The sequence below is a fragment of the Pelodiscus sinensis genome, chromosome 6, assembly GCF_052426305.1.
Source record: "Pelodiscus sinensis isolate ZL-2025 chromosome 6, ASM5242630v1, whole genome shotgun sequence".
Lineage (NCBI taxonomy): Eukaryota > Metazoa > Chordata > Testudines > Trionychidae > Pelodiscus > Pelodiscus sinensis.
In genome coordinates this window covers 85,566,801-85,594,480 of record NC_143057.1, presented here as the reverse complement: position 1 = coordinate 85,594,480, position 27,680 = coordinate 85,566,801, and the positions used below count along the sequence as shown (strand labels likewise).

Here is a 27,680-nt window from a genome sequence, read left to right as displayed (position 1 = left end):
TTCTCAAACCAGGGCCTAATTACATCAAAATTCATAACAAGTGATCAACAAAGAGACGTATAAGAATACCCATTTGCATGACTGAAAATATACTTAATAATATTGATATTTGTCATAAATGAAATATTGTACTCGCAGACTTGATTTAATGGGAGTTCTGCTGCTACATGTTTTCACACGTTTCTTTGAAGTTTACATCCTAACGGGTCAAATCCAGCTTCATGCATACATTCAGGCTGTCTTCTGTCAATCTTATGGCAGAAGGCTGCAGATGTAGGGGTGCAGGAGTCTGGGGATGTGCGGATATGAGGGGCTCAGGGCAGGAGGTTCAGGTAAATGATGGGCTCAGGGCTGGTGTATGTAGGGGGTGCAAGAGTTACGGCCAGAGTCTGGGAACATGGGAGCATGAGGGGCTTGGGGTTGGTGTGTGGGGAGTGCTGGAGTGTTATGATGTTGCGGCCAGATGGGGTTGGGAGCTTGTTGGCCAGGCTTCGTTTTTAAATAAAGTAATATATTATGAGCAACACAAGATTTTAACATTCTTTCTTTATGGCAGGAGTGGGGAACCTTTTTTGGGTTGGGGCCACTGACCCACAGAAAAATCAGTTGGGGACCACACAAGTGAGAAGCAGCCTTTCCCAATTCTCACTGATGTGGTCCCCAATTGAAACACGTCACTCCCTTGATGCTCCAGCCCCATGGTGGGGGGAAGGGCATGGAGGACTGAGGTTCAGGCCTCAGACCAAATTTACTCTTCTAGGGCTCCAGGGTTAGTGGATTTCGTGCCCCTCCACAAAATGTGGGACCAAAAATGTGGGTTTAAATGTGCAGGACAGGGCTACCAGTGAATGTGATAGGGATGGAGATGCAGGATCTGGGCGGGTAGGCAGGGGTGAGAATGTGAAGTCAAGGTGGGGGGTAGGGTATAGGAATAGGCTGGGTGGGAGTAGGGTGTCTGGCCAGCGGGCTGGGGGCTGGATGTCTGGCCGGGGGGAGGGATGGGTGAAGGTGCAGGGTCAGGGCGGGGGGGGCACTTGTTTTCATGCTGCATCACAGTCACCATGTAACATACCCTCCTGCTGCTCCCATTTGCTGGAAGGAAGCCTCCAGGAAGAATTCACAGGGGAAGTCTCCAGGAAGTGTGTCCCAGGAGAAGGAGCAGCATGTGTAGAGCCATTTTTGGTTCTGCTTGTTCCCCACACACCAGGGGAACGAAAAGGGCAGTGCATGGAGCATCCCCTGTTCCCCTGCACGCCAGATGTGGTGAGGAGGCTAGGAACTTTCTACCCCCACGCTACCACCAGGAAGCTAGTGCTGGCGATCCAATCTTGCGGGGTGCCATAAGGCTGTAGCGCCAGTGCTGGCTCCCTGCTGTGGGGGGAACTGGGTCGGGAGGGGCTGAATTGGGACTCCAGAAGAGCCATATATGACTCGTCAGTGAGCCGTGGGTTCCCGACACCTGCTATATACAACGTCACTTTTTCTGTGAATTTTTGCTGGCTGTTTCCAGAGTTGGTGTAAATGTGTAACTGATTGGTCTAAGTCTGAGGGGTAGTTGTGTTAGTCCTGTGGTGCATCTGACAAAATGGTTTTTACCTGCTAAAGCTTATGCACAAATAAATCTGTTAGTGTTTATGGTGCCACAGGAAATTGGTTTAACATTTTTTTCAACTTAAGAGCTAATACTGTAATAGGAATTTAATTAATTCTATAGTTAAAAATCAAATAATGTGGTCTACAAACTTTCTAGCGAGACTATTTAGCATTCTATGTATGAGATGTAGCTAATCTTTATTATGCTTAATTCTAGCTGTGCTTTTCATATCCCCTTTTTTCCCTTCTACAGCCCCATGATTTTGATGAATGCAGATTTGACATTAGTGTAAATGATAGTGTTTGGTACCTACGAGCTCAGGATCCTGATCACAGACAACAATGGATAGATGCAATAGAACAGCACAAGGTATGGATTCTGATTTTTTTTTCTTTCAGAATTGATTACTCTATATCTGCATAGTAATACATCTGGATCTGCAGTCACTAATATAGTTATAACGGTACATATGATTTTAAAAGATATGATATTCTTGAATGTAATTATTTAAAATGGCAAAGCTTTTAGAAGCATACTTCAAAAATAATGGAGCAAAAAAGCAAACATCAGTCTTTCTTGAGTGCCTTTTAACTAATACCTTATTTTACCATAGTTATATCCATACATTTAAAAAAATGTGGTCTTTTCTGTCTGGTACAGGTGCTGTTCAGACTCATATCTTGCACTTATTCTTTCTTTGTCTTTAAAGCCACACAAATTGTTTACATCAGCACTTTCGGTAGGCACCGTTGAACACTTTACTCTGTGTAGACAAGGAATAAGAGACAATCCCTGTTCTGAGACTTTTAGTCTTTATTCATGCAGTGTCGAGCACAATAGGGCCCCAATATCTGGTATCCTCCGATGCTGTGGTAATAAAGTAGAAAAAAATTAAATTAGTTAACCTAAGTGTTACCTTATTAACTTCCAGCAGTATTTTCATTGGTATATACTTTCCTTATCTGAGAGTAATTTTCTCCTTTTATCAGGTACAGTTTAAATAGCGCATGTGCATTTTCACTCTGAAATCTCTCTTGATTTTGCATTTGGTTGTATAGAAAGTTCTTTTGGAAAAATATACTGACTTGATTAAAAACACTTTTCTGCTAGTTTTTGGATATCTCTAACTGCATTGTGCCTTTTACATCTTCACTTTAAGGTGTATCCAGCACACTTCTGAGTACAGGCAGTCCCTGAGTTACGCGGATCCGACTTAAGTCGGATCCGCAGTTAGGAACGGGGCTTTTCTTGCCCCGGAGGACTGGAGCGGCGGGACGCCCATATGCGCTGCAGTCCGCCGCCCCTGTCCTCCGGGGCGAGAAAAGCTGCTCCCCGTCTCCCTGGTCTGCAGGGAGACAGGGAGCAAAGCCTTGGAGCACGCCCACAGCGGGACAGCCCGGGCGTGTTTGAGCTGTCCCCCTGCGGGCGTGCTTCTCCCTGGTCTGCTGGGGGGGGGCGGTGCAGCTAGTGGCCCCCCCCCCCCCTCCCCTCCCTCAGCAGACCAGGGGGGGGGGGGGTGCCAGTGCCCCCCCCCCCACCAGACCAGGCTTTTCTTGCCTGCAGCTGGGGGCTGCTGGGTTGGTCCCGCAACGCTGCTCAGGACCAACCCGGCAGCACCCCAGCTGCTCTGCCCCAGGCGTCCTGATTCAACCGCTGCTGGTCAGTTTCAGCAGCGGCTGAATCAGGACGCCTGGGGCAGAGCAGCTGGGGTGCTGCTGGGTTGCTCCAGTAGCGCCGAGGAGCCGCGCTACTGGAGCAACCCAGCAGCACCCCAGCTGCTCTGCCCCAGGCGTCCTGATTTAGCCGCTGCTGAAACTGACCAGCGCTGACTACAGGAAGTCCGAGGCAGAGTTGCTCTGCCCCGGGCTTCCTGGAATCAGCTGCTGATCAGTTTCAGCAGCAGCTGACTTGGGGACGCTTGGGGTTCTTAAGTTGATTCTGTATGTAAGTCAGAACTGGCGGTCAGTTTCAGCAGCAGCTGAATCTGGACGCCAGCTCCGACTTACATACAAATTCAACTTAAGAACAAACCTACAGTCCCTATCTTGTACGTAACCTGGGGACTGCCTGTATATACAATTAGTCCCAAATCAGAATTCTTTTTCAGCATTCTGATGGAGAGAGAATGGTATAAAATTTGAAATAATGTCTGTTTGGCAGTCCTCTTTGCATCACTTCTGGAATACCTAAAGAGAGCTCTTAACTTATAATGGATAGATTGGCCATACTGTTGGATGTAGATGACTTTTGTAAGAAACATAGCTGGAGCTGAACATATTTTGACCAAACCCCTTCTCTATTAACTCTTTATATGTTGGTCCTCTTCAGGAATATGAGGGGAAAATGGAACTTAAAAATGTGCTTACACTTTGACCTTGCTTGTACTGTCCCATTCATCATCCCTTTTGTCATCTTGGATTATAAATTCTTCACAGCAAGGACTGTCTCTTGTTTGGTATAGTGTTTAGCGAACTAGAGCCTCTGGCAAAACCATGATATGAGAAATACAGTTCTCCAACACTCCCCCAGTTGTTTGTTTCCAGGCCAGAAGGGTTCACTGTAGTAACGTCTCCCAACTTTGGAAGCTTTGTTCTGCTAAATCAGTCACTTCCTACTATTTGCATTTCTCGTGTTATTGGGTTGTAATAGGAAAATGCAGATAATTCTTGCGCCCACTGGTGTGTTTGCCCCAAATTCTGTGCTAAGTGGCCAAGGGAGGTGTCTAATGAAAGCTTATGCTATGCTGATTCTATGTATGCTACTCATACACTTGTATGATTTTTTATATGTAAAGTTATGAATATGGGCTCTGTACTTGTATTTTAAATGTTTTCTGCCTGAGAGACCGCAATAGGCATCGACCACGTATTGTGAAGAGTGGTTATTCAGTGAATAGCTATGCTAAATAGCAATGATGCATGGATAATGGCTCTCAAATGTTGCCAATTGACATGTGTGGAATTAAGCTGGTTTCCTAAAGGACATGGACAGCTCACTTGATCATGTGATCAACTCTGTTTTGAGAGGCACTCATACCTAGGAGAAGAATGGTTTTCCTGCTGCATGGGCGGGCAAGGTTATAGAAGATCCTGAGGGTGCCTCCATCTTGGTCTTCAATCCTGCTCTTGACTTCAGAAGCATCCTTCCTATGGACAGAGGGTCAGGAAGGATTTGTTGACCCATCCAGACAAAGGATGTACTCCAGAGGCTTTTAAGCTAATAAATTTGTTATATCTTTGCTAAGAGCCTACGTCAAGAACTTGGTGATTGATGTATGTAGTGTGTTCTCTTGAACAATCCTACTCTCCACCTTTTTTTTTTTCTTCTTTTAAAATCTAAAGGCTTGGCACAGTGTGCTCTTTTGGGTAAGATCTGAGGTATAAATTGACCTGGGACTCTGGTTCTTTGGAACTGCAGCGAGGTTATAAAAACGAATCATCTGTGTAAAGAATGGTGTCAGTTGTGGCACAGGTAAAACTGGAGTGTCTAAGGGGATTGCTTCTGTAACTTCTTGCTGGCCAGATTGGTATGATGTGTACTTGGACTGTTGTGGTGCTGTTACAGAGAAGGACCCCAAGCTTGGGCTGCAAATAGCCCTGGTTTTAAATATTTCGCCTTGATTTGACCACCTCAGCGGTGCCCCCAGACCATCTGTTACATTACAGCATTCTGGAAGAGAAGTGGACTTCTAGAAATTATAGTCCACCACCTGCATCGGCTGTAAAAGATTGCATGTGAAATTCTGTTGGAGTGCTGGGACAGTACTGTGAAAGACAAGATTACCCTTGATTGTGGAAAGAGAAATGGATAAAGTGAAATAATTTTCATCCTTCCATTTGAAGGATTAGGAGTTATAGCACTAGGATATTTACTACCAGTCCTGAGAATTGTGTACACTGTGCTGGAAAAAGGCCAGTTTATGGGGAGGAGTTGCAGCAGAGCAGGGCTTCTCAAAATTCATTTCACTGCAATCCCCTTCTGACGACAAAAATTACTACATGGCCATGGCAAGGAGGTATGCAGACCAAGCCTCTCCCCGTGGGGCCAAAGCTGAAGCCTAACCCTTCCTCCCAGAGTGTGTGTAAAGCCAGTGCTTGAGGGCTTCAGCTCAGGGTGGGTGGAGGCTGTAACCTTTGAGCCGCTCCACCCAGTGCTGAAGCCTTCACACCCCAGAAAGTCTAATACGAGGGTCTCAATCCACAATTTTGAGAGTAACTGCAATAGTGGATTAAATCCCTGAAGACTCTTAAATGACTAGAATTACCAGTACATGCCATTAGCACGAGTTTCACTGCTGCAAAACCAGATAATTGAACTTTTAGAATAGGGGATGGGGAACCTTAGGCCTGGGGCTGAATACAGCCCCCCCTTGCCTGGATCTGGCCCCTGAGCCTCAGGGCCCACCCCAGCATTGGGGAGCCCATGCTGGCACTCCAGCACCCCAATGCAGAACTGGAGCACACAGTCTACTAGGCTGTGCCCTTCTAGGCTCTGGTGTGGGATGGGGAATGTGGGAAAATGTCTTTCTCAGTTGCGGGGTCACATCAGTGAGGATTTTTTGTTTTGTTTAGTTTAGCTTCTCACCTTTGTGCAGCTCCTGACTGATTTTAAGTTTAATATAAAGGTAGATTTCTGTTCATAACTTGGTTGGAAAATGGCAAAATATACATTCTAAGGGAAAGTGTACCTATTGAGGAAAGTGTAAAACAACCTAAGTATATAGCCGAACCCACAGTTGAGTTTTATTACTTTCTTGGTTAGTTAATGTAATACTACCAGATTGTATTGTTCAGAATCTGAAGTTGTTTTGGTGTTCCACCTTCTGTATAATCTAAATTTCCTAGGGGTTTTAAGTCTAGAGCAGGGCTACTCAACTTTGAAAGCCCCAGGGGCCACAATGATACTCTCAGCACATGTCAAGGGCCGCAACTTAAATGTGGTTGTATATACATGCAAATAAATTTGCAAATATATGCAAATAGCTTCTTCCACTCAATGTCCTGATGTTCCCCGCTTCACCTCTTGGGGTAGGCCAGAAACTCCGACACCCTGTACTCATTGGTTTTGGGCAGCCCTTCGGCTTCCATCTTTCAATACTCACCCCGCCTGAGAGAGGCCTCGCCATTGTGGAACCTGTTCCCAGTGGAGGCCATGTTCAAAGGACCCCACCCACGGGCTGCATGTGGAGCACTCCATAAACTCAAACCGCACCATGGGCTGCAAACCAAACTGGCTGTGGGCTGCATGCAGCCCACAAGCCGCTTGTTGAGTAGTCCTGTTCTAGATCCTTCACACTTACTGATTTTGATTGTCTTCCTTTAACCTTTCTCATTCTATGCAACTCTGTCCATGTGCAGAAAAAGTAAAAACTGTTGTTAAAATACAAAAACCAAACTCATTAATACAACAGTTGTCAGATCAAATCAATTCCTGTAATAAAACAACAAATTATTTAATAAAAAGAATTGTGTAATACGAGAAACCAAATACTCTTCAAAAGAAGGCTTATATTGTGCTTCAATATAACATACTTAGTTAATTCTCTGTCCTTGGAAAACCTCTTTTCCTCAAATGGATATTAACAAGTTGGTGACATGTGGATTCTCAAGATGTGAAGATGTTTCAAGAGACTGTTCTATTTACCAGTCAATCCATCTTGGAGTATGATATCATTTAAAATAACCTGCAATGTGTGGGTAAATAAGTAGTGAAGGAATAGAACCTAGACACCGTATGTGAAGCAAGAGAGTTTATTACACAGACAGCGCTATCTGAGTGTCATGTAGCTTGTTAGAGCTCAGTGAACACTTCCAAACAATAGGTTGAAAATAATTATATAGGATGCTCAGTGGGCAGATTAAAGTGATTGGGGAGGGTGAGGGGTGTAAGATCCTGGATCCCTAGATAGGTGCTAATTGTGAGGCAAAATAAGAGCAATAATATAAAGTTACATAGTGCTTCCAGTGAAACAAGTATTTAAACAAAGCAGACCTCAGTTATGTGTTAAGTGGTGATATATCTGTCAGCTTCAAGAAGGTATCTCTGGAGGATATGGTCCATCTGGGGATTAAAGCAGAGACATTAGGAGCACTTGACAATTGTGCATTTGCAGGGCTTGACAAATATGCTCGCCTGCGGCGAGTAGATATTACCAGCTGGCGAGTAGCTGCAGACATAGGCGTGCACACTGTGGGCGGCACGGCCCCATCTGCTGGCCTGGTGCAGAAGCAGAGCGCCGCCAGGGAGGGGGAAGTGCCGCAATTGTCGCTGCCGGGTTGCCAGCAGGGCGTGAGCCAGAGGGCAGGACGCCGGCAGACATCAAGATGCTGGCGTAATGTGGCGTTGTGACGTGACTACTGGATTCAAAAAGGCTCCAGCAGGCCTGCAAACTGGAAGGCAGAAGCTAGGTAGGGGAGGAGGGAAAAAGAGGGAAGGGGCTTGTGCTGAGGGAAGGGGGCAGGTCAAGAGAAGAAAGGGGAAGGCACCAAGGGACAGGGTGGAGGAGAGACAAATGCCAGGGGACCAAGTGGAGACAATGAGGAAAAGGGCAGGTGGGAGGGGGGATAGGGTGATGCTGGTAGAGGAGAGGATAAGGGCATTGGGGATTAGAGGGGGGAGAGGGAGGTGCTGGGAGAAGGCTTGAAAGAAGAGGTGGGCATGAAGAAGGTGGGATGGAGCAAGGCATGTGTGAGGGCACAGGCATGAGGGGAACGGGGGCAGAGGGTGGTGAGGGGGTGGGCATCAGGGAAAAGGGGACAGGGGCAGTGAGGGAAGGGGGAGGCACCGGGAGGGTGCAGGGGTAAGGGAACATGCAGGTGCCCAGGGGATTCTGGGGGGTGATGCAGAAGGGCAGACTCCTTCAGGGAAGGGACCAGCACCAGAGGAGAGAGGCAGAGCAGGTGTGTAGAGGGAGGTGTTAGGAGACGGGATGAAGAGGGGTAGCTCACTTGATCAGAGTGGGGCTACTGGAGGAGTGGGCACAGGGGGGAAAGAAGGGCTGGTGGAGGGGGACAGGGTCTCAGGAAGGCTAAGGGCAGTGAGAAGGGCAGGAATCAGGACAGCAGAGGAGGGTGAGGAGTTGAGGGGGCAGCTGGCACCAGAGGAGCAGATGGAGCAAGGGGAAGAGACATGGCAGAAGAGGGAAAAGGTAGAGGTTTATAAGATATTTATTAATAACTTGTTAGTAATTACTGTTCTTATTCTTATTAGGAATTTATGCCATTAAAAAAACAATTTTTTGGCGGGGGAGTGGCTAGTTCATTTTTTGTCTGGCGAGTAGGGTTTTGCATAATTTGTCGAGCCCTGTGCATTTGTTCCTTGCACCATTAAATGTTTCATGCCCTGTCTCCCACCCTGGACTAGGTCTGTAGGTGGGGGGATAACCATCATGTACTGTGTTTGTGTGCCAGTCCCAGACTCCAAATTTAGAATAGGGGTTCTTAACAGAGTATCATAGCCTGCCTCAGAAATTTTTATCCTACAATTAGTTTAGTACCATCTTTCTCTGAAATTTTTTTAATTAATTTATTTATGCTTATATTGTGGTGTTGGAATTATTATTAATAATACAAATAAAGGATGTAGCAAGGGATGTTAAATTGCATTTGAGGTAAACTTGTAACAGTTGAAAATTTCAGTAGTTACAAGTTGGGGGCAGGTAGCTCTCCACAAGCACCAGCTTCTGCTTTTCTCTCTCCCTGTGCTGCTGCCTCTAATATAGAAGCAGAAGAGGGGTAAGGGCATGCCTGTAACTTTGCACATTAACCCACAATCCCAGGCTCATTATTTAACCGTGTACACGTTAACGCGGGTGGAGGCCTGTGTGTAACCGTGCATGTTAACCGATGAGCCTGGGCTCATCCATTAGCCTTGTACACGTTTACATTTTCACATCCTTAAAAGTAACCATGACACTAATTCAACCAGAAATTTCTTTATTAAATATAAAAACCAAATAGTATCATACAGCTGCTCTGAGCATGCCTTAAATGCCTCAGTAATAACAGTGCGCATGTAGCATGGATCAAGTACGTACACCCAGCATGCTCAAACTCGTGTTGGATGTTTCTAATTGGGTCATAATTAAAACTGCTGCCTGAAGACCTTTGATTGGTTTTAAGCTTTACTTCTTTGTCCAACCTTTCTTTACATCCCATGTTGAGTTTTTAGAATGGCGGTAATTTTACATCATGGTCAAAAACTTAAATACCACAATTGAGTCACTTGCCAAATTCAGCAGCAGTAGCTTCCAGAGATGTACACACATAGTATTGAAGAGAGATCCTCCTACTATTTCATGAGTCTTGTTTTTTCGAGAGCTGCAGATTAATCAAATTAATTTAAAGCAATAGTGAACTTTAGGAGTCAAAGATGGTGTTCTAACATTGAGAACACCATTATGCGTTTCTCTTTCTAAATGCCTCTAGTCCCACTTTTGATTTAAACTGCAGTTTCACTATTGAAGATGGCAAAATTCTGTGTAACACATTGCTATTTAGTCAGTAGTTGTGTTTTGAAGTGTTCCATGTTTCTCTGATTTGGAAATCAAACTGAGTTTGCTAGTTGTACGTGTGTGTCATTGCTGTCAATTGAAAGTCTGGTTTTCTTACTTTCATTTTCATTGTTCAAGATCTGCCTTTTGATCTTAGTGAACAGTACTGTTTGAACAAGAATAGAATCAATTCATATTTCCTGAGTTATTACCTCTTCAGTGATAATTTAAAATAAATCTCTCCAAAAAGTGAGCAGGTGTGACTTGAAAGTCTCATCTGGTTTCTCTTGCATTACTTTCAGCATTTTAAAATGGCAGAATAAACCCTTTTACAAAGAAATATGTGTACTTTATTAAACAATTCTGTCTTCCACCTAGTTAACTTATAGTCTTCCCTGTATATTAGGAGGGGAAAACTGAACAAATGGTTATCCATTGAGTACATCAGAAATCATGCCATGGCTTTAAAATCTTTTAAGGGAGACGGACATAAGTTTGACAAGAAATACTTTTTTTGTAAAAGTACACAGATCTCTTCTTAGAAGCTAGTTTAAGTGTTAGGAAATAAGTTGAGGGAAATGCACACATACTACATAATAGCTATCTAGAAGTATCTTAAGAGTATGTTAATATTTCTGCTATTAAGATAGCAAGATGAAAGGTGTGAACATTTATTATTTAGCAGGTCGTCCCACACACTCCTAAGTTTCAGTTTACAAGTCCCCTTATTTTAGGTCTTGTGAAATGTTTTAAACATGTTCAAGTTTTTAAGAGTATAACAGTAGCATACTAATTTTGACTTTTTGTTGTCAAAATTGGCCTATATAAGTAAAACGGTGGGTTTGGAACTGTTTTATTGAAGAAAATGTGTTATTTTCCCTTATTGCAGATCACATTATACGCATTTGATTAAGCAATAGTTTCTTGGCCTTAGTAGGATGTTCTTTGTACTAGCTGTTGCATTATAATATAACAGTGTTATCAGTTCTAAGCAGTAATTGTGATTTAATAGTTGTATAACGCTTTGCTATTTGGTCAGTAGCTGATATGTACTGGATTTAGGAATAACTATAGATACTGACCATCTGCCTCCTTGACGATGACACCTACAATTTTTCTGAATTAGAAATTAGAATTTTTGCCTGAATTAGAAGAACCTGAGGAGGTCAGTACAGTGGTCCTGGCAACTCATTATCTCCATGCATTCATTTCCTTGATGGCATGTAAACCTCCCACCAATTACCATAATTTAAGTTTTTTGCAAAATAAGACTTGAAGCAGTTTATCACTTATTTAATACCTATTGTAATTGAGGAGAGAAAATTTTGAGCAGGAATTTTGTTCATATTCCAGTTTTCAACCCTTTTAAAAATAAACATGTATTGTCAGGTTGGCTTAAAAATTGGCATTTCAGTTCAGCACTTGGGGAAGGAACCTAGAGTGGAGTTTCTGGTGAAAATGCCTATTATTTTTATCAAGGAATTCCTGAGTTTTAGGTTCCCAACCAATACTGTTTGGGGATTTGTTTCAGTTTGAAAGAGTGTGAGTGTTTACATACAAACATAAACCTGGATAGAGCATTCGTATGACAAATGGCGGAATCTGAGAGCCAAATCTGGCTTATAACTATGCTGCACAGTATGGACTTCAGACTCCTGAGAACTGTACCTGGTTCTTGGTCATAATAGGGAGAGAGGAAATCCAGCCAAATTTGGCTATTATAAACATCTGAAAATTGTCATTTGTACATATTTAGTAGAGTTTGTTAGTTTGGTCATATTTTTCCAAACATTTTACTGTGCTCCATCCTGGGACTGCATGGAACTGGCACAAGAGCAGAGCAAGTAGACTCCATGTTCTTCCTACTGGTGCTCAGGCATGACTGAAAATCACATGGGTGAGCAGCAGTAGGGAGACTGTAAAGTTAAGAAGAACATAAGAGGAGATGAAGGAATGGGGGAGGGGTGTGCCAAAACATTATATTTCACACCACCACTTCTAACCTGAAGTGGAAATGAGAGCAAAAGGAGACTAATGTCATGGACAGAAGGCTTCAGATTAAAGGGTATAAGACAGTTGTATAACTGGAAGTTCTCACTTGTATGTAATAAACTAGGATTTCTAAATATCAGTGTTCCTTTGATACTCTTCGTAATTCTTTTTGCTCAAGTGTCAAAGGTAAGTACTGTGGATCTGTTTGGTTCATTGCTACTGATAACCCAGGTAGGAGTAGTCATGGTTTCTACATGATGGAATTTCCTATTCAGTACTTACTGCAAGCAGTCCAAATCCTACCTTAACTAAGGCCTTCAGGCCATACATAGAAAATGAGAATAAAACAATAAATTAAAAAGCTGCTCTTTCTGTGAACACTGTTTATTCTGTGCAGCAAATGAGACGTGTCTTGTGGAAAAATAGTATGTGACCATGTAATTAGATTGTATCAATCTCTATCCTTCACTAGACTGACTTATGGTTGCTATAGAATTTTCTGACCTGTGAAAGTAAGTGATTTTTGTTAGGACATTTTAAGTCTGTTCTTTGGGGTTTTTTGGAGTCTCTAAAACACTCCCTCAATTAACTAACACACCAGCTCTTTCAGTTAAGGGCTTAAGCCTCCCAATATACTTTTCTGACAACCAAATTAATCCTTGTACAAAACTCTGCTTAACATTTCGGATATATACTCTTAAAAGTGTAAAGTTTCAAGTAGAAAGGGCTTTTAAAATCTTGTTTGGTCTTCCTGATGAAACTATTTTATATTAACTAACTACTAGGGTTTCATAATTAAAGTTGGGGGAAATTACTTTATTAACTTGAGCTATTTCTAAGTGGATACTTTTGGTCTGCTGGCTTGACTAATTCAAGGGAATTTTTAATCCAACATTGCATGGGATATTCATGGTTTTGTTTTTGTAGTGTAAAATTCTGTGTTGGTTAGTAAGTCGGCAGGTAGCTCTAAGCAAGTTGCTAAAGTTCCTTGTTAACAAAACTGTATTTGTAAGATTTACTCTTGCAAGTTATAAGGTAGGTGTTTATCTTTAAAGCATGAAAACCAAGGCTGTTAGAGTTTTGGTAACTGCATTCCGTTGTACTCTGAACGTAAAACAGTGTTGATTTAAACTGAACTTTAATTTCTTTTTGAGTGTGGTCATACTTAGAAAACACTGTTGCTTAGCAACATGGATGAGTGGCTAGTAATAGCAGAAATGTAAACTGTTTCAGGTTCAAGCATTAGAAGATAATTAGGGTATGCTACTCTGTATTTGTCAGGCATCTTAGCCTTTGTGTGCATTGAGGTTCCGCAGCCTTGGCCAAATCAAAGGCTTTCCAGATACAGCTTGTAAGATGCTTTTGTGTACTTTCTAAATCTTTGCAAATCTGAGGGGGGAGAATCTGGTTGATCCTTGCTTAAGGTTTTGCAGTCAAAATCATCTTTGAGTTCTTAAGTTTAATACAGTTTTTAAAATGGTCCCCAAATTCTGGGGACAACAGTGTGTCAAACTGAATTACTCATGTATCTGATAATCCATGTGTATATGTTAGGTATAGGGGAGAGAGTGAGGATTCACTTGATTTTACAGTTCAGGACAGTTGCCTAAAGATACTGTGCCACAGAATCCAATCTTGTCATTTATAAGTAGAGTGGAAGATGTGACTCTTGCTGTATTAATTCTAGATGCATTAAGTTGGCCAAAGATGTTAACATAACCTAGCTACTGTCTAATATGATGTTATACAAGGTTTGAGGATGGTCTTAGCCAGCTTACTCCCATAGTGCAAATACCTATAAACATAAAGAAAAGCAGACACGGGGCTTCAGAGAAGGAGAGCTTGAGAGGGACCGCAAGAGATGCCGCTGCTCAACAGGCTACCTGGTGAGAGTGAGAGTACTCACTTTTGGTGTGAGTGAGTTTGCTCAACTGTTTGAATTTTGTTTTTTGAATTCTGATTCTGATTTCAGGTGACTGCAGTTTCAGCTGCTGTGGCAGTTGGGACTGAGTGTTCCCTCAATTGCTCTCTTGATTGCATCTGGTCAGCCTTTCCCTGTGTGACTCACGAGGGGGCAGGCCTGGCCTAGGCAAGCAGGCTTTAAAAGCCAGAGGCTGAGTGACCAGGGGGCTGCAGACAGGGGAGTTTGAGAGAGAGTTTGACAGAAGGAGGCTTACAATGGTCAGGAAGACACGCAACACCTATGCCAGCACTGATTCTGTCTCCTTCACCTGCGCCTGTAGCCATACAGTGCCTGAGCATGGATATCTCTACCCAGATCCTGGTGTGGTTTTGCAGGGACTGTGGCTTGCAATTCCCACTTACTGATATCCAGGCTGGGGAGATCATCCAATGTGAAAGGTGCCTGCTGGTGGAAATCTCTCAGGCAGCAGGTGGGAGAGCTACAGGACAAGGTGGCTAGGTTAAGCAGCACCCGAATCCATGAGCAATTCCTGGACCATGTTCATGAGGAGACAGCTGAGGTAGCTGTGCCAGTACACAGGACTGCGGGCACACCACTGGTGGAGGAGGCGACAGCTCAGGGTGGACACTGACAGCTGGTTACTTCTGGCAGCAGGCACTGCTCCACCCCTGCACCAAACCCTCCCGCCATAGTACTAGGAAACCGTTATGCTCTTCTTTATACAGGAGATAAGGAATCACCCCCTACAACGGAGGAGGAGAAGCCTCATACCCCCAAGGTTGGGAAGTCTGCTGCCACCACTGCAAATAGGAAACATAGGGTAGTGGTGGTTGGAGACTGTCTTCTGAGGGGGACGGAGGCGCCCATCTGTAGCCCTGACATTTCATCTCAGGAGGTATGCTGTCTGTTGGGGGCCCGTATCCGAGATGTTATGGAGGCATTGTCAAGGATTATCTGGCTCTCTGACTACTACCCCATGCTACTCATCTGTGTGGGCAAAAATGATTCTGCGAGGTGTGACGCTGAGCGGATCAAGAGTGACTACAGGGCTCTGGGAGTAAGGAGGGAAGGAGTTTGGAGCGTAGGTGGAATTCTCTTCGATCCGTCCTGTCAAAGGTAGGGGCCTGGGCAGACACAGGTGCATCCTGGAGGTAAATGCCTGGCTGCGAAGATGGTGTCACCAGGAGAGCTTTGGCCTCCTCCACCACAGGATGCTATTCCAGGAAGGACTGCTAGGTAGAGATGGTGTTCACCTTTCGAGGAGGAGGAAGACCCTATTTGGACAAAGACTGGCTAACCTAGTGAGAAAGGCTTTAAACTAGGTTAGACGGGGACAGGTGAGCAAAGTCCACAAGTAAGTGGAGAACATGGAGACCTGGGAGATGGGTCAGAAATGGGAGGGAGCGTGGGCTATAATGGCAAAGAGAAAGGAGGATCAGGGCAAAACTGGGAGGCAAGGTCAAATCAGTATCTTAGGTGTCTATATATAAATGCGAGAAGTATGGGTAATAAGCAGGAAGAACTGGAAGTGCTAATAAATAAGTACAGTTGTGACGTTGGCATCACAAAGTTGGTGGGATAATACACATGATTGGAATGTTTGTATAGAAGGGTACAGCTTGCTCAGGAAGTGTAGACAGGGAAAAAAGGGAGGAGGTGTTGCCTTATATATTAAAAATGAACACACTTGGAGTGAGGTGGAGATGAACATAGGAGATGAAAGTGTTGAGAGTCTCTGGGTTACGCTAAAAGGGATTAAAAACAAGGGTGATGTCATGCTAGGAGTCTACTACAGGCCACCTACCCAGGTGGATGAAGTGGATGAAGCGTTTTTTAAACAACTAACAATATCATCCAAAGCCCAAGATTTGGTGGTGATGGGGGACTTCAACTATCCAGATATATGTTGGGAAAATAACACAGCGGGGCACAGACTTTCCAATAAGTTCTTGAACTGCATTGGAGACAAGTTTTTATTTCAGAAGGTTGAAAAAGCTACCGGGGGAAGCTGTTCTAGATTTGATCCTAACAAATAGGGAGGAACTGGCTGAGAATTTGAAAGTGGAAGGCAGCTTAGGTGAAAGTGATCATGAAAACATAGAGTTCATAAATTCTAAGGAAGGGTGGAATGGAGAGCAGCAAAATAGAGACAATGGATTTTGGGAAGGTAGATTTTGGTAAGCTCAGAGAGCTGATAGGTAAGGTCCTATGGGAATCAAGACTGAGAGGGAAAACAGCTGAGGAGAGTTGGCAGTTTTCCAAAGGGACACTATTAAGGGCCCAAAAGCAAATTATTCTGCTGTGTCGGAAAGATCGAAAATATGGGAAAAGACCGTCTTGGCTTAACCACAAGATCTTGCATGATCTAAAAATAAAAAATGGAAAGTAGGACAAATTACAAAGGATGAATATAGGCAAACAACACAGGAATGCAGGGGCAAGATGAGAAAGGCAAAGGCACAAAATGAGCTCAAACTAGCTATGGGAATAAAGGGAAACAAGAAGGCTTTTTATAAATACATTAGAAGCCCGCTCCTCTCTCTTTTCTCCCTTGTACGACTGATGGATAGGTTTTATTTTCCGGTTCTGTTAAGCCCCTTATAGTGGGCCTGGGAATGTTAGGCCCTGGGACTGTGACTGAGAAATGTAGTTTTCTGATTGAGTCTTAGAAGCCCTCTCAAATAATTAATATGGAAATGGTGTATATATTTTTAGTGTATTTGGGTATAGTATGTTTGTATATACATGACACAACCTTATAACAATGTATTTGCTAGCTTGGTATTGTGATTTGGCCTTTGTGGTGCTGCTGATAGCAACACACTCCTATTAGGGCATGTATAGTTATCATTAGTATTAATAGCAGGCTGAGTGTTTTTAGTGGTTTAGAATACTGGGATAGGCAATGTTATAGTGTCCCACAGGATTATGTATATAAAGAAATAAAACAGAAATTTGTAGTAGTGACATTATAAATGAGGCCTTTATATATAAATGTCTTGTAATTAGTTACTAATCAATACTGTCCATTCATGTTATAGGTTACCCTTGCTGCCAGTTGTCACCCTCTGGGGTAAGCTTTGTTGAGCAGGGACCAGGAATAGCTAGCTTCTCTATTCCTTTGATTGCTGTGCTCTGTGCTATACCAGTAGCTGACATAAAGTTGTTTCTTATGGATACTGTCTTCCAGATAACTGGCTGAATGGACAGTGACCAATTTATTAATTATTGCTATGTTGGGATTTAGTGTTGGCTTCCAGACACTGAACAAAATAGTTTTGAATAACATGTTGCTAAGTTAGGGTGCAATGTCATTAATCCAAATCATAACTGGTAATAGGGAATTTCTTTACCCAATTTGTAGTTTTATGCAACTTAATTTATTTTTGTGTTTATTTTTTCTCTCTCTCTCTCTTTTTAAACCCATTTGTTCTCTTTTTTTAATGTTGGCTGCTATTTGTTGATTTTTTCACCTGTGATGGTTAAACACCTTGTACATGGTGTACAGCAACAATATAGCAATAATACAGTGATACAGCAATCTACGGTTGGTTTTACACGGTAGCCAAGCTTACCTTAAGTAACAATGGTTTCTAGCCGATTGCCAGCTTAATTGTACATGTATTGGACATTGAGAGAAACCATTTTTTATTTATAAAGCACTTAATTTTTCTTGCTGCTTAGGTATTGCTTCACTGTATACTGTTATCTCTTGGTGTATTTGTAGTGTGATATCTTCTGGTGGTTTTGGTCTGTAGGATAAACCTTAAACAACTTTAGTTGACATAATAAAAGTTTGTTTGTTTTTACATTTATCTTGTTTTAGTAACCCAAATTTAATAAACAGGTTAGTTTAGTTTGTTTATAATATAATAGGGACCAAGTGTTTTATAATACAAATTAAACTTTTGCAGTTGTTGTATAAATATTTATTTTCACTTGAGGTTTATTACCAATCTGGTCTCCCAAACATTATGCTTAACTGATAAAATAGTACTCACAATGTTCCATGAGAGAGTGTATTGTTTTCTCCTGCCAAACATATTAGTAATATATGTTTACCAGGCTTTTTAGAGTTAATTTGCTTGTGATAACAATTCCACTTTTGTGCTTTTAAACAGTTAGCAGCTACTATTTTCCTTCAACATCCTATAAAAGAAAATAGAATTTAAATCAAAATGATTTTTTAAAACAGGAGCATGTAAATACTTTGAGGAAATTAAACATTCATGACTCTTTGAGTATGGGAGTCAAAGGTGGAAACCTGTTGAAAAGTTTGGTTAGCTTTATGCGTTACTGATAAGCTATTCTTAGAACTTCATCTAAAAGTAAAAACAAGCTTATAAAAATAGATACAAAAAATTAACATTTTGTTAATGTTACCTTAACCTTAATATTGAGATTTCCCCTTATAATTTTCTTTGAATTCAAAAATAAATGTTGTTGCTTAATAATAATTTTTTGCAGGTGCATTTTGTTGAGGTAGTAATATATGTACATATTTTTAATTAGAGCTTTTTGAACTTTGCAAAAAAACAGTATTTATAATATGATTATATTCCAGGCATAATAGTAAAAAGTGAGGTAACACATCTTATTTTTTTTAAAAAAGGTATAAAATTGACATTTGTTGCAACAGAATAAAAACAGTCATGTGACACACAACGTACAAAAGACAAGATACACGACATATAGGACAACTTTCAATTAAAAAACAAATGGTGCCAAATTTACATTTTTAACTACACAAAATAAGACAAAATAATAAAAAATTGGAAAAATAAACAAAAGGGTTAAATGTTAAAATCAACAAGTTAATACCTTATTCAAAACTTTTATAATAAAGTATATTGTTTGCCAAATTTATTGTATTAATTTAGTAACTTATGTTAAATTTTATTTTAAAACTCTGCTATTCAGGTGTATTGAAATAAGGAATACCCATGTTAAAAATAACAGTTAATAGGATTACAAGCAGAGTCTGCATGTCTGTTGCTTAGCAACCTTATCTTTAGGAAAGTTGGGAGTAATTCCAGCTGTTGCATTCCTGAAGTAATTTACTGGTTTTATTCAAAGTAAAGTTTTTACCCCTTTTAAAAAAAATTTTAATTTTTTTTTTTTTGGTTCCTTGTTTTGTTTTAATTGCCTTATATTGTGAAGGCTTCTATAAAAACTGTCTTAACAGAGAGACACACAAAGGGAAAGGGGAGGAGGTGAGGAGCAATTTAGAAAGGTAGGGAGACTTGAGCCAAGAGTGTTTAACTCTTAAAGCTGTCTTAATGGGCATCAGCAGCAAACTGAGAGAGGCTATAAAGGAAAACATACCAAGATGTAAGAATATTTCAGAAAAAAGGGTACGGAGTGGTCCGGCACCATTGCCTTCGATGCTACCACCTTCTCCCCAGCATGGAGGAAAGCCGGAGTCTGTGGCTTGACACACCCCTGGGCATAGGGAGAAAAAATGAATACACAAATATACAGATGCAATGTTGCTGGTCCACCAAAAGCCCCAGTAAGTAATTCTTAGGAATGTAAGCGACTAGTCGACTATCCAGTAAGTAAAAACGTATTGGATAGTTGACACACTGCTCAACTAGTCGCTTCCACACCTTGCTGCCTCTTATGACAGAGGCAACAAGGGTGGGGGAAAAGGAGGAAGTACTGGGAGGAGCTAACTTAAAAGCCCGTTCCCCTCCAGCTCCATGGGAAGGGACTGGCATAGTGGCAGTTTTCCAACTTTGAAATATCCCTGCTGTGGCTCTTGTACACTTCAAAAAAGGAAGCGCTGTAAAGAGCCTCGGGCCAGTGGGAGACTGAGTCCCCTGCTGCCCCAGGTTCTATGTGGCACTTTCTCTTTGAAATGTACAAGAACTCCAGTGGGGACTCTTGTACATTTCAAAGATTGAAACACAGCATGGAGCCTAGGGCCAGCAGGGAGTCCCCTGTTCACCCTGGGCTCCACACAGTCTTTCAATCTTGGAAATGTACAAGAGCCCCTGCTGAGGCTCTTCTGCATTTCAAAGGCGGAAGGTGCTAGTCTTTATCGACTCATCAAATACTCAATGGAAATCCCATTGACTAGTCGATTAGTTAATGGAAGTTTAACATCCCTAGTAATTCTGCCTCTCTGTTCTGTACTGATTAGGCCTCAGTTGGAGTATTGTGTCCACTTCTGGGTGCCACATTTCAAGGAAGATGTGGAAAAATTGGAGAAGGTCCTGAGAAGAGCAACAAAATTAAAACATGACCTATGAGGGAAGATTGAAACAATTGGGCTTATCATAGAATACTAAGACTGGAAGGGACCTCAAGAGGTCATCGAGTCCAGTCCCCTGCCTTTATGGCAGCAGCAAATACTGTCTAGACCGTCCCTGATAGACATTTATCTAACCTACTCTTAAATATCTCCAGAGAAAGAGATTCTACAACCATCCTGGGCAATTTATTTCAGTGTGTGACTACTCTGACAGTTATGAACTTTTTCCTAATGTCCAACCTAAACCTCCCTTGCTGCAGTTTAAGCCCATTGCTGCTTTTCCTATCCTCAGATGCCAAGATGAACAAATTTTCTCCCTCCTCCTTATGAAACCCTTTTAGATACCTGAAAATGGCTATCCTGTCTCCCCTCAATCTTCTCTTTTCTAAACTACACAAACCCAATTTTTTCAGCCTTCCTTCATAGGTCATGTTCTCTAGACTTTGAATCATTCTTGTTGCTCTTCTCTGGACCCTCTCCAATTTCTCCACGTCTTTCTTGAAATGCAGTGCCCAGAACTGAACACAATACTCCAACTGAGGCCTAACCAGCGCAGAGTAGAGTGGAAGAAGGACTTCTCGTGTCTTGCTCACAACACACCTGTTAATGCATCCCAGAACACAACACACCTGTTAATGCATCATGTTTGCTTTTTTTGCAACAGCATCACACTGCTGACTCATATTCAGCTTGTGGTCCACTATAACCCCTAGATCCCTTTCTGCTGTACTCCTTCCTAGACAGTCGCTTCCCATTCAGTATGTGTGAAACTGATTGTTCCTTCCTAAGTGGAGCACTTTGCATTTGTCTTTATTAAACTTCATCGTGTTTACCTCAGACCATTTCTCCAATTTGTCCAGATCATTATGAATTATGACCCTGTCCTTCAGATTAGTTGCAATCCCTCCCAGCTTGGTATCGTCTGCAAACTTAAGGTTATTTTCTAAACCAATATCTAAATCGTTGATGAAGATATTGAACGGAGCCGGTCCCAAAACAGACCCCTGCGGAACCCTACTTGTTATACCTTTCCAGCAGGATTGTGAACCATTAATAACTACTCTCTGAGAACGGTTATCAAGCTAGTTATGTATCCACCTTACAGTAGCCCCATCTAAGTTGTATTTGCCTAGTTTATTGATAAGAATATCATGCGAGACCGTATCAAACGCCTTACTGAAGTCTAGGTATACCACATCCACCACTTCTCCCTTCTCCACAAGGCTCGTTATCCTATCAAAGAAAGCTTTCAGATTTGTTTGACATGATTTGTTCTTTACAAATCCATGCTGGCTGTTCCCTATCATCTTGCCACCTTCCAAGTGTTTACAGATTATTTCCTTAATTACTTGCTCCATTATCTTCCCTGGCACGGAAGTTAAACTAACTGGTCTGTAGTTTCCTGGGTTGTTCTTATTTCCCTTTTTGTAAATGGGCTTGTTTAGTTTAGACTGAGGGGGGACATGATAGCAGTTTTCAAGTATCTAAACTGGTGCCATAAGGAGTTAGGAGGAAAATTTGTTCTCCTTCGCCTCTGATCATAGGACAAGAAACAATGGACTTAAATTGCAGCAAGGGAGGTTTAGGTTCAACATTAGGGAAAACTTCCTAATGCTCAGGTGGTTAAACACTAGAATAAATTAATTAGGGAGGTGGTGCAATCTCCATCACTGGAAATATTTAAGAGCAGTTTGGGTAGATATCTATCAGGGATGATCTAGATCTGTGTTACTCAACATGTGGCCTGCAGCCAGTTGGTTTGTGGCCCGCTGTGTGGTTTGGGTTTACACAGAGCTCAACATGTGGCCTGCAGGTGGGAGCCAAAATAAAAAAGTAGTCCATATAATGGGCTTCTGTTGATATCGGTATGAGTAGTTAAATTCTTGTACTGTCATTGCTCATTAAAAGTGCTGTCATGTGTGGAAATTGGGTAAATATTGCATTTTATTATTTGATGAATATAGATGAGAAGATGAGAAGAACTGACTTAAATGGGACCCGTGTGTTGTTTAGCCTTGCCTTAATCTTTGTATTCATGCCCATCAGTGTGAAAGCTATTTGCATATATTTGCATGTATATGCAACCACACTTAAGTTGCGGACCCAGCTTGTGTTTTTTGTGAGTATCGATCTTGCCCTCAGGGCTCCCAAAATTGAGTAGCCCTTATCTAGACTGTGCTTGGTCTTGCTGTGAGGGCAGAGGACTGGACTTGATGATCTCTTGAGGTCCCTTCCAGTTGTAGTATTCTATGATATACCATCCCTTTGCTACACAATACTTTATATTCTGCTGCACTAAGGTATCCTTAAGAATTTGTGAAAAAAATCCCATCTAATTATTTTCAGTGCCTCTGGATCTAAAAGCATTTTTCTCTTTCATAAGCGGAAAAGCCAAATTTCTTAGTTCAAAGTCTGCAATAAACATATACACCTCATAGGGTTTGCCCATTACTAGAGAAAAAAGCCACTCTGTTAAATGTGACCTCTCCTACCTAGAGAGGTCACACTTCTTGTAAAGTCTTGTTTATCTAATTTAAGAGTACCCAACATAACACTTGAATATTGCATATTTGCTTTACTTTCTGTTGTTTTTGCTCAGACTGTATATTAGGGTGAGTACTTTTTTAAAAAAACCCTATACAGGCAGTCCCCGGGTTACGTACAAGATAGGGACTGTAGGTTTGTTCTTAAGTTGAATTTGTATACAAGTCAGAACTGGTACATATTGTAGGGGAAACTCTAGCCAAACGTTTCTCCAGAGCTCAGTTTTATTCTCCCACACCTCACTTCCCTCAGTCCTTTATTCTCAAGCTGAGGTGTCTGCTGAGAAAAGCCGCTCCGCGTCTCCCTGGTCTGCTGGGGGGGGGCGGGGGGGCGCTAGCTTCGCGTCTCCCTGGTCTGCTGGGGGGAAGCAGCTAGTGCGGGGTTTCCTCACCCTGTTTGTAAGTAGGGATCCGATGTAAGTCGGATCCATGTAACCCGGGGACTGCCTGTATTTAAAGCAGTGACACAACAGTTTTGGGAGGGTTGTTTATCATCTACTTCAGATAAGTGTTAATATTTTAGAGCAACTATTGTGTCTGGTCTTAGGATAACTTGTTGATCTGTGCATAACTGGCTATTTGGAAGGTGCTTTTTGTTCATTTCCAAGTGCTAAACTATGTTAAAAGATTAAATAGGCTCTGCAGGGATGATAGTTACAAATAGGACATAAGGCTGTTGTAGTAATCAAGAAGCTGATCCAATAAAACGTGATCTCCTCCATCTTCCATCTCTAATACCCTGGGGCCAACATGGCTACAACTACATTGCATACATTAAAATATCAATACATGAACTTATTTTAGAAGATGTTTTCTAAGTAGTATCCACTAGATGGCATCAAACTGTTCTGTGGGTCAGGAAGAAATGTTTTCTGGATTACAGCCAGTACTATCTATATAAAGTAAGCTATGCAGAGAAATACTTGAAGTGGAAATGTAGCCATAGCTGTATATCTGAAAGTATATTTTATAACTAACTCGCTCATCTTAATTTTGGTGATCTATTTCCAGCTAGCGTTTGATAGGGATATAAAGAATGTTACTGTGTAGCTGTTAAAAATTTTAATGGTTACACGGTTCAGGCTCTGCAATATAAAGCTTATAACTTAGAGCAGTGTTTCTCAAACTATGCTCCGCGGAGCCCCAGGGCTCCGCAAGACATCTCCAAGGGATCTGCGAGGTTGACAAACTGGAAACTTCGATAGGTACAACACATACAATCCATGGAGTGCTGGGGCTCTGCGTAACTACTATACATACAATCAGTGGACCTCTGGAGCGTACATTTTTATGCATGTAAAGGGCTCCGGAGCCCAAAAAGTTTGAGAACCGCTGCCTTAGAGCATGCAGTGCAGCTGGTTCCTAGCTGATGCGTGCCAGGAGCCAGCTTATGCCAGCCCTGCTTCTGGGTAGCTGGTTGCCACGCTGCATTAGGGACTCTGATAGAGCCAACAATGTGAGGTGGCAGCTGGCTTCCCAGGAGCTGGACGGGCAGCTGGTGCACACCAGCAGGTGGCTTATAAGGCAGCTCGTGGCAGGCACTGGCTCTTGGCTGCCAACCCAACTCCCAGGGAGCTGGTTGCACTGCGGGCTTTCTTCCCCTTCCCTCCCCCCACCTCTGCATATCCTTGGAGCAGAAAGCCAGAGCTGGTGCTGCAGCCTCGCAGCTGTGCAGGCTCCCCACTGCAATGGGCTGGGTGTGTGTGGAGGGGCGGGGGGCTGAGCTCCCTCTCCACCCTGCTAAGGGAACAGCAGTATGCTGTCGAAGATTTCCACCCTGCAAGGGAGTGTGAAGACAGGTAAGTGCCCCCCCCCTTATTCCCAGGCCCCCGTGCCCCATTCCTCCTCACTCCTTTCCTCCCATCAAGACCTTGCACCCCCAGCTTGCTCTGATACCCTCCTTTGCTCCTGCACCCTCCCTCCTGGCCACACACTGCTCCCTCCCTTGCTCATGCTCCTTCCACCTGGCCAGACACCCTACTCCCAGTCTGCTTCTGCACCCTACCTGCCACCCAGACCTTGCAACCTCTCCCCTTCTGCACCTTGCCTCCCTCCCAGATCCTGCACCCCATCCCTGTCCCACTCGCTGGTGGCCCTGCCTTGCACACTGAGTCCCTCATTTTTGTCCTTAACCCAGAGCCTAGAGGGGTTCATAAAATCCATTGACTCGGAACCCTAGAAAAGTAAATCTGGCCTATGGGAAGCCCTGAACCTCAGTCCTCCTTGTCCCTGTGGGCCTGGAGTGCCAGAGAAGTGAGATGTCTGTTGGAGGCCACATCTGTGAGGGTTGGGGGGTTTTGAAGGCCCAAAGGGGTTTTTTTTTTTTTTTTTTGTGGGTCAGTGCCGCCCCCCCCCTCCAAAAAAAATAAAGTTCCCCACACCTACCATAAATAAAGAAAACTTTGAAACCTTTTGTGTTGGATAATCATTAATAATTTACTTTATTTAAGATGAAATTTGTTTAAGCATTTTAACTTTCTCTTGTTAGTTTATCTTAAATTAAAACATTCTCCCAAGTTGTAGCACTAGCAAAATGGCTCAGGCATAATTATGTAATTAACTGTGAGTTTCCATTAGCAACTGGTGGTCTATGGAAAGGATGGTCAGATGGTCCATGGGCCAAAACGTTTGAGAACCACTGAAATAGGGGCACCCCAGCTGCTTCTTCCCCCATCTCCCCTTCCCCCGAGACCACCCTGGGGCTCCCTGCTGCTCCACAAGAGAGATCAGGTCTGTTACCACAGTGGTGTAATCATCATGTCACTCTGGTGTCGATGATGGACAGACTCTTTGAGTGTTCCACATCCAAGCAGGTGTTGATTTACGTAGCATATTAAGATGCTACATGAAAATACTTGTCATGTCCACAGGGAGGCAGGATGTTTTCTCTCCACAGAGAGGGTTGTCATGATTTGTGTGGCTGGGTAAACAAGTCTTTTGTGTTGTCTATGAAGGGGTGAGATGTTTTTTCTTCGAGTTTTAAGAGGTTTGTTTTTCTGTTTTTTGGGCTGCATGTTGCCTAATCCTGAATGAAGTTAGCTGTGAGTATGCATTTCTGAGTTATTCTGACACATGAAGTGAAACTTGTGCTGAAGACCCCATATGCATCAAGAGAAAACACTGCAGTCAGAAGTCAATTCGTAGTCTCTCGAATTTTCTTGAAAGATCGCCTCTATCAGGTAGTGGGGTTTTTTTACTGAATGATACCTTACATTTTCGAAGGGTGATTAAATGTTAACTGTATCTTCTTGGGTAATGTCAACAGGTTGCTTTGGGCCCAATCCTAACAAAGTTTAAATTGGATCAGGCCCTTTTGTAAGGAGATTGGGAAGTGGTCTCATTTGGCAATTATTAGTAGTTATTTACATAATATAGGCATTGCCATCATGGTATTGACATATACATTTCTCAGTAGCTTTACGTATAAAATAGCCCAGCCCCATTGATCTTCATGGGAAATGTATCGTTCAAACAGGGGTGATGAAGGTTAGTGACATGATCCTTGTAATTGTCACAGTTAGTTCGGTATTGTCATTCTGGTTTGGAAATGGAGGACACATGATTCTTTTACAGTAACTTCAAAAAATGCAGTTGCAGTCCACCTCATTAGGGATGTAAACTCCCATTAATCAGTTAACTGGTTAATGTTAGGTCACACTGGGGCTGCCACTGGCTCCCAGCCCGCTCCGGAGCAGACCCTGTCCACAGCTGGCTGGACTCCCTGCAGAGAGAAGCTGCTCCACACACTGGCACGGTCTCTGCCTGTGGGACCTATGGGTCTCCCCACAGACGGGCTGTTCTGGACAAGAGCAACCCTCTGTGGCACTGGAGCAGCCCTTTGCTTGCAGCAGGTGGGGACCTGCTCCAGGCCCCTCTGATTACCAGTTAACTAGAACTGGTAAGCATCATCCATGGGAAGTTGTCCCATGAAATTGTGGATAATTCTGGATGATTCCTAGGCCTTGAGTCACATGGGACTGCATCTACACTGCAAAGTAATACATTTTGGATTCTGGATCTCAGCTTGAAATGAGGTTGGGCCCCTTTCACTGCAGCGTTATGGGACCCTAGGTCTGGAGTCTGGGTTAATGCAATTGCAGTATAGCTTCATGGGGGACTCCTGTGGTGCACAAACCCATCTCTATCGGTAGAGGACAGTAGGAGGTTTTCTTAGAGGGGTTACTTGACACCCTTTACTTCTGGTCATATGACCATCTTGACACCAGAAGTATTACCCCCAGAGGTGGGACTTCCTGTGGCAGGTAGGCAGGGCCCAGGGCCAGACGGAGGCATGAGCGAGCCGGGCAGCTGCCCAGGGCGCCAACCAATGGGGCGTCCCTTACAGCTGCCATCAGGAGCTGCGCACCTGGTTCCCACAGCACCCTTCCCCCCATGACTGCTGGGCCCTGTATGGGCCGGCTCATGCGCTGTGCACCTCGGGGGTGCGCTTCAGGCTGCACGCCAGTGGCCGTGACCGGCCCACGCATGCCCCGAGTGCCCCAGGGGTGGGCCCCAGGCTGCGTGTCAGCAGTCATGGCCGGTGCGCGTATGTGCTGTGCGCCCTGGGGGGTGGGCCCGTGCCCCACGGGCGGGCCCGCGCTTGCGCCCAGGGGCGGCGCCCGGGCCCAGGGCGCCAAAAGGGCTCGGGCTGGCCCTGGCAGGGCCTAACGGGCCAGGGGCATAGCTAGCAGTGTAAGGGAGTGTGGCTAATGTGTCCTCATTTTTGGTTCAGAAAATATTGTCACCCTATTTATGGATCTCCTGCATTTAAAATAGGATTTAACCTTTTCGCCCTCCTTTGATTCCAGTCATATCTGGAATTGTTTTGAGTTTTTCAGAAAACAATACTGGACTGCAAGACCTCTTTTTATTCATCTCCA

At 43.2% G+C, this 27,680-nt stretch overlaps 1 protein-coding gene across 2 annotated transcripts in view; it reads left to right on the top strand.

Annotated features, from left to right (window-relative positions):
* Positions 1-27,680, top strand: part of CERT1 (ceramide transporter 1) — a 130,042-nt gene that overhangs the window by 28,521 nt on the left and 73,841 nt on the right. For both annotated transcript variants that reach the window (XM_006124267.5, XM_006124266.5), the window contains exon 3: positions 1,847-1,963. In XM_006124267.5, coding sequence (XP_006124329.1) covers positions 1,847-1,963 — 117 coding nt within the window. The remainder of the gene's footprint in view (positions 1-1,846; positions 1,964-27,680) is intronic.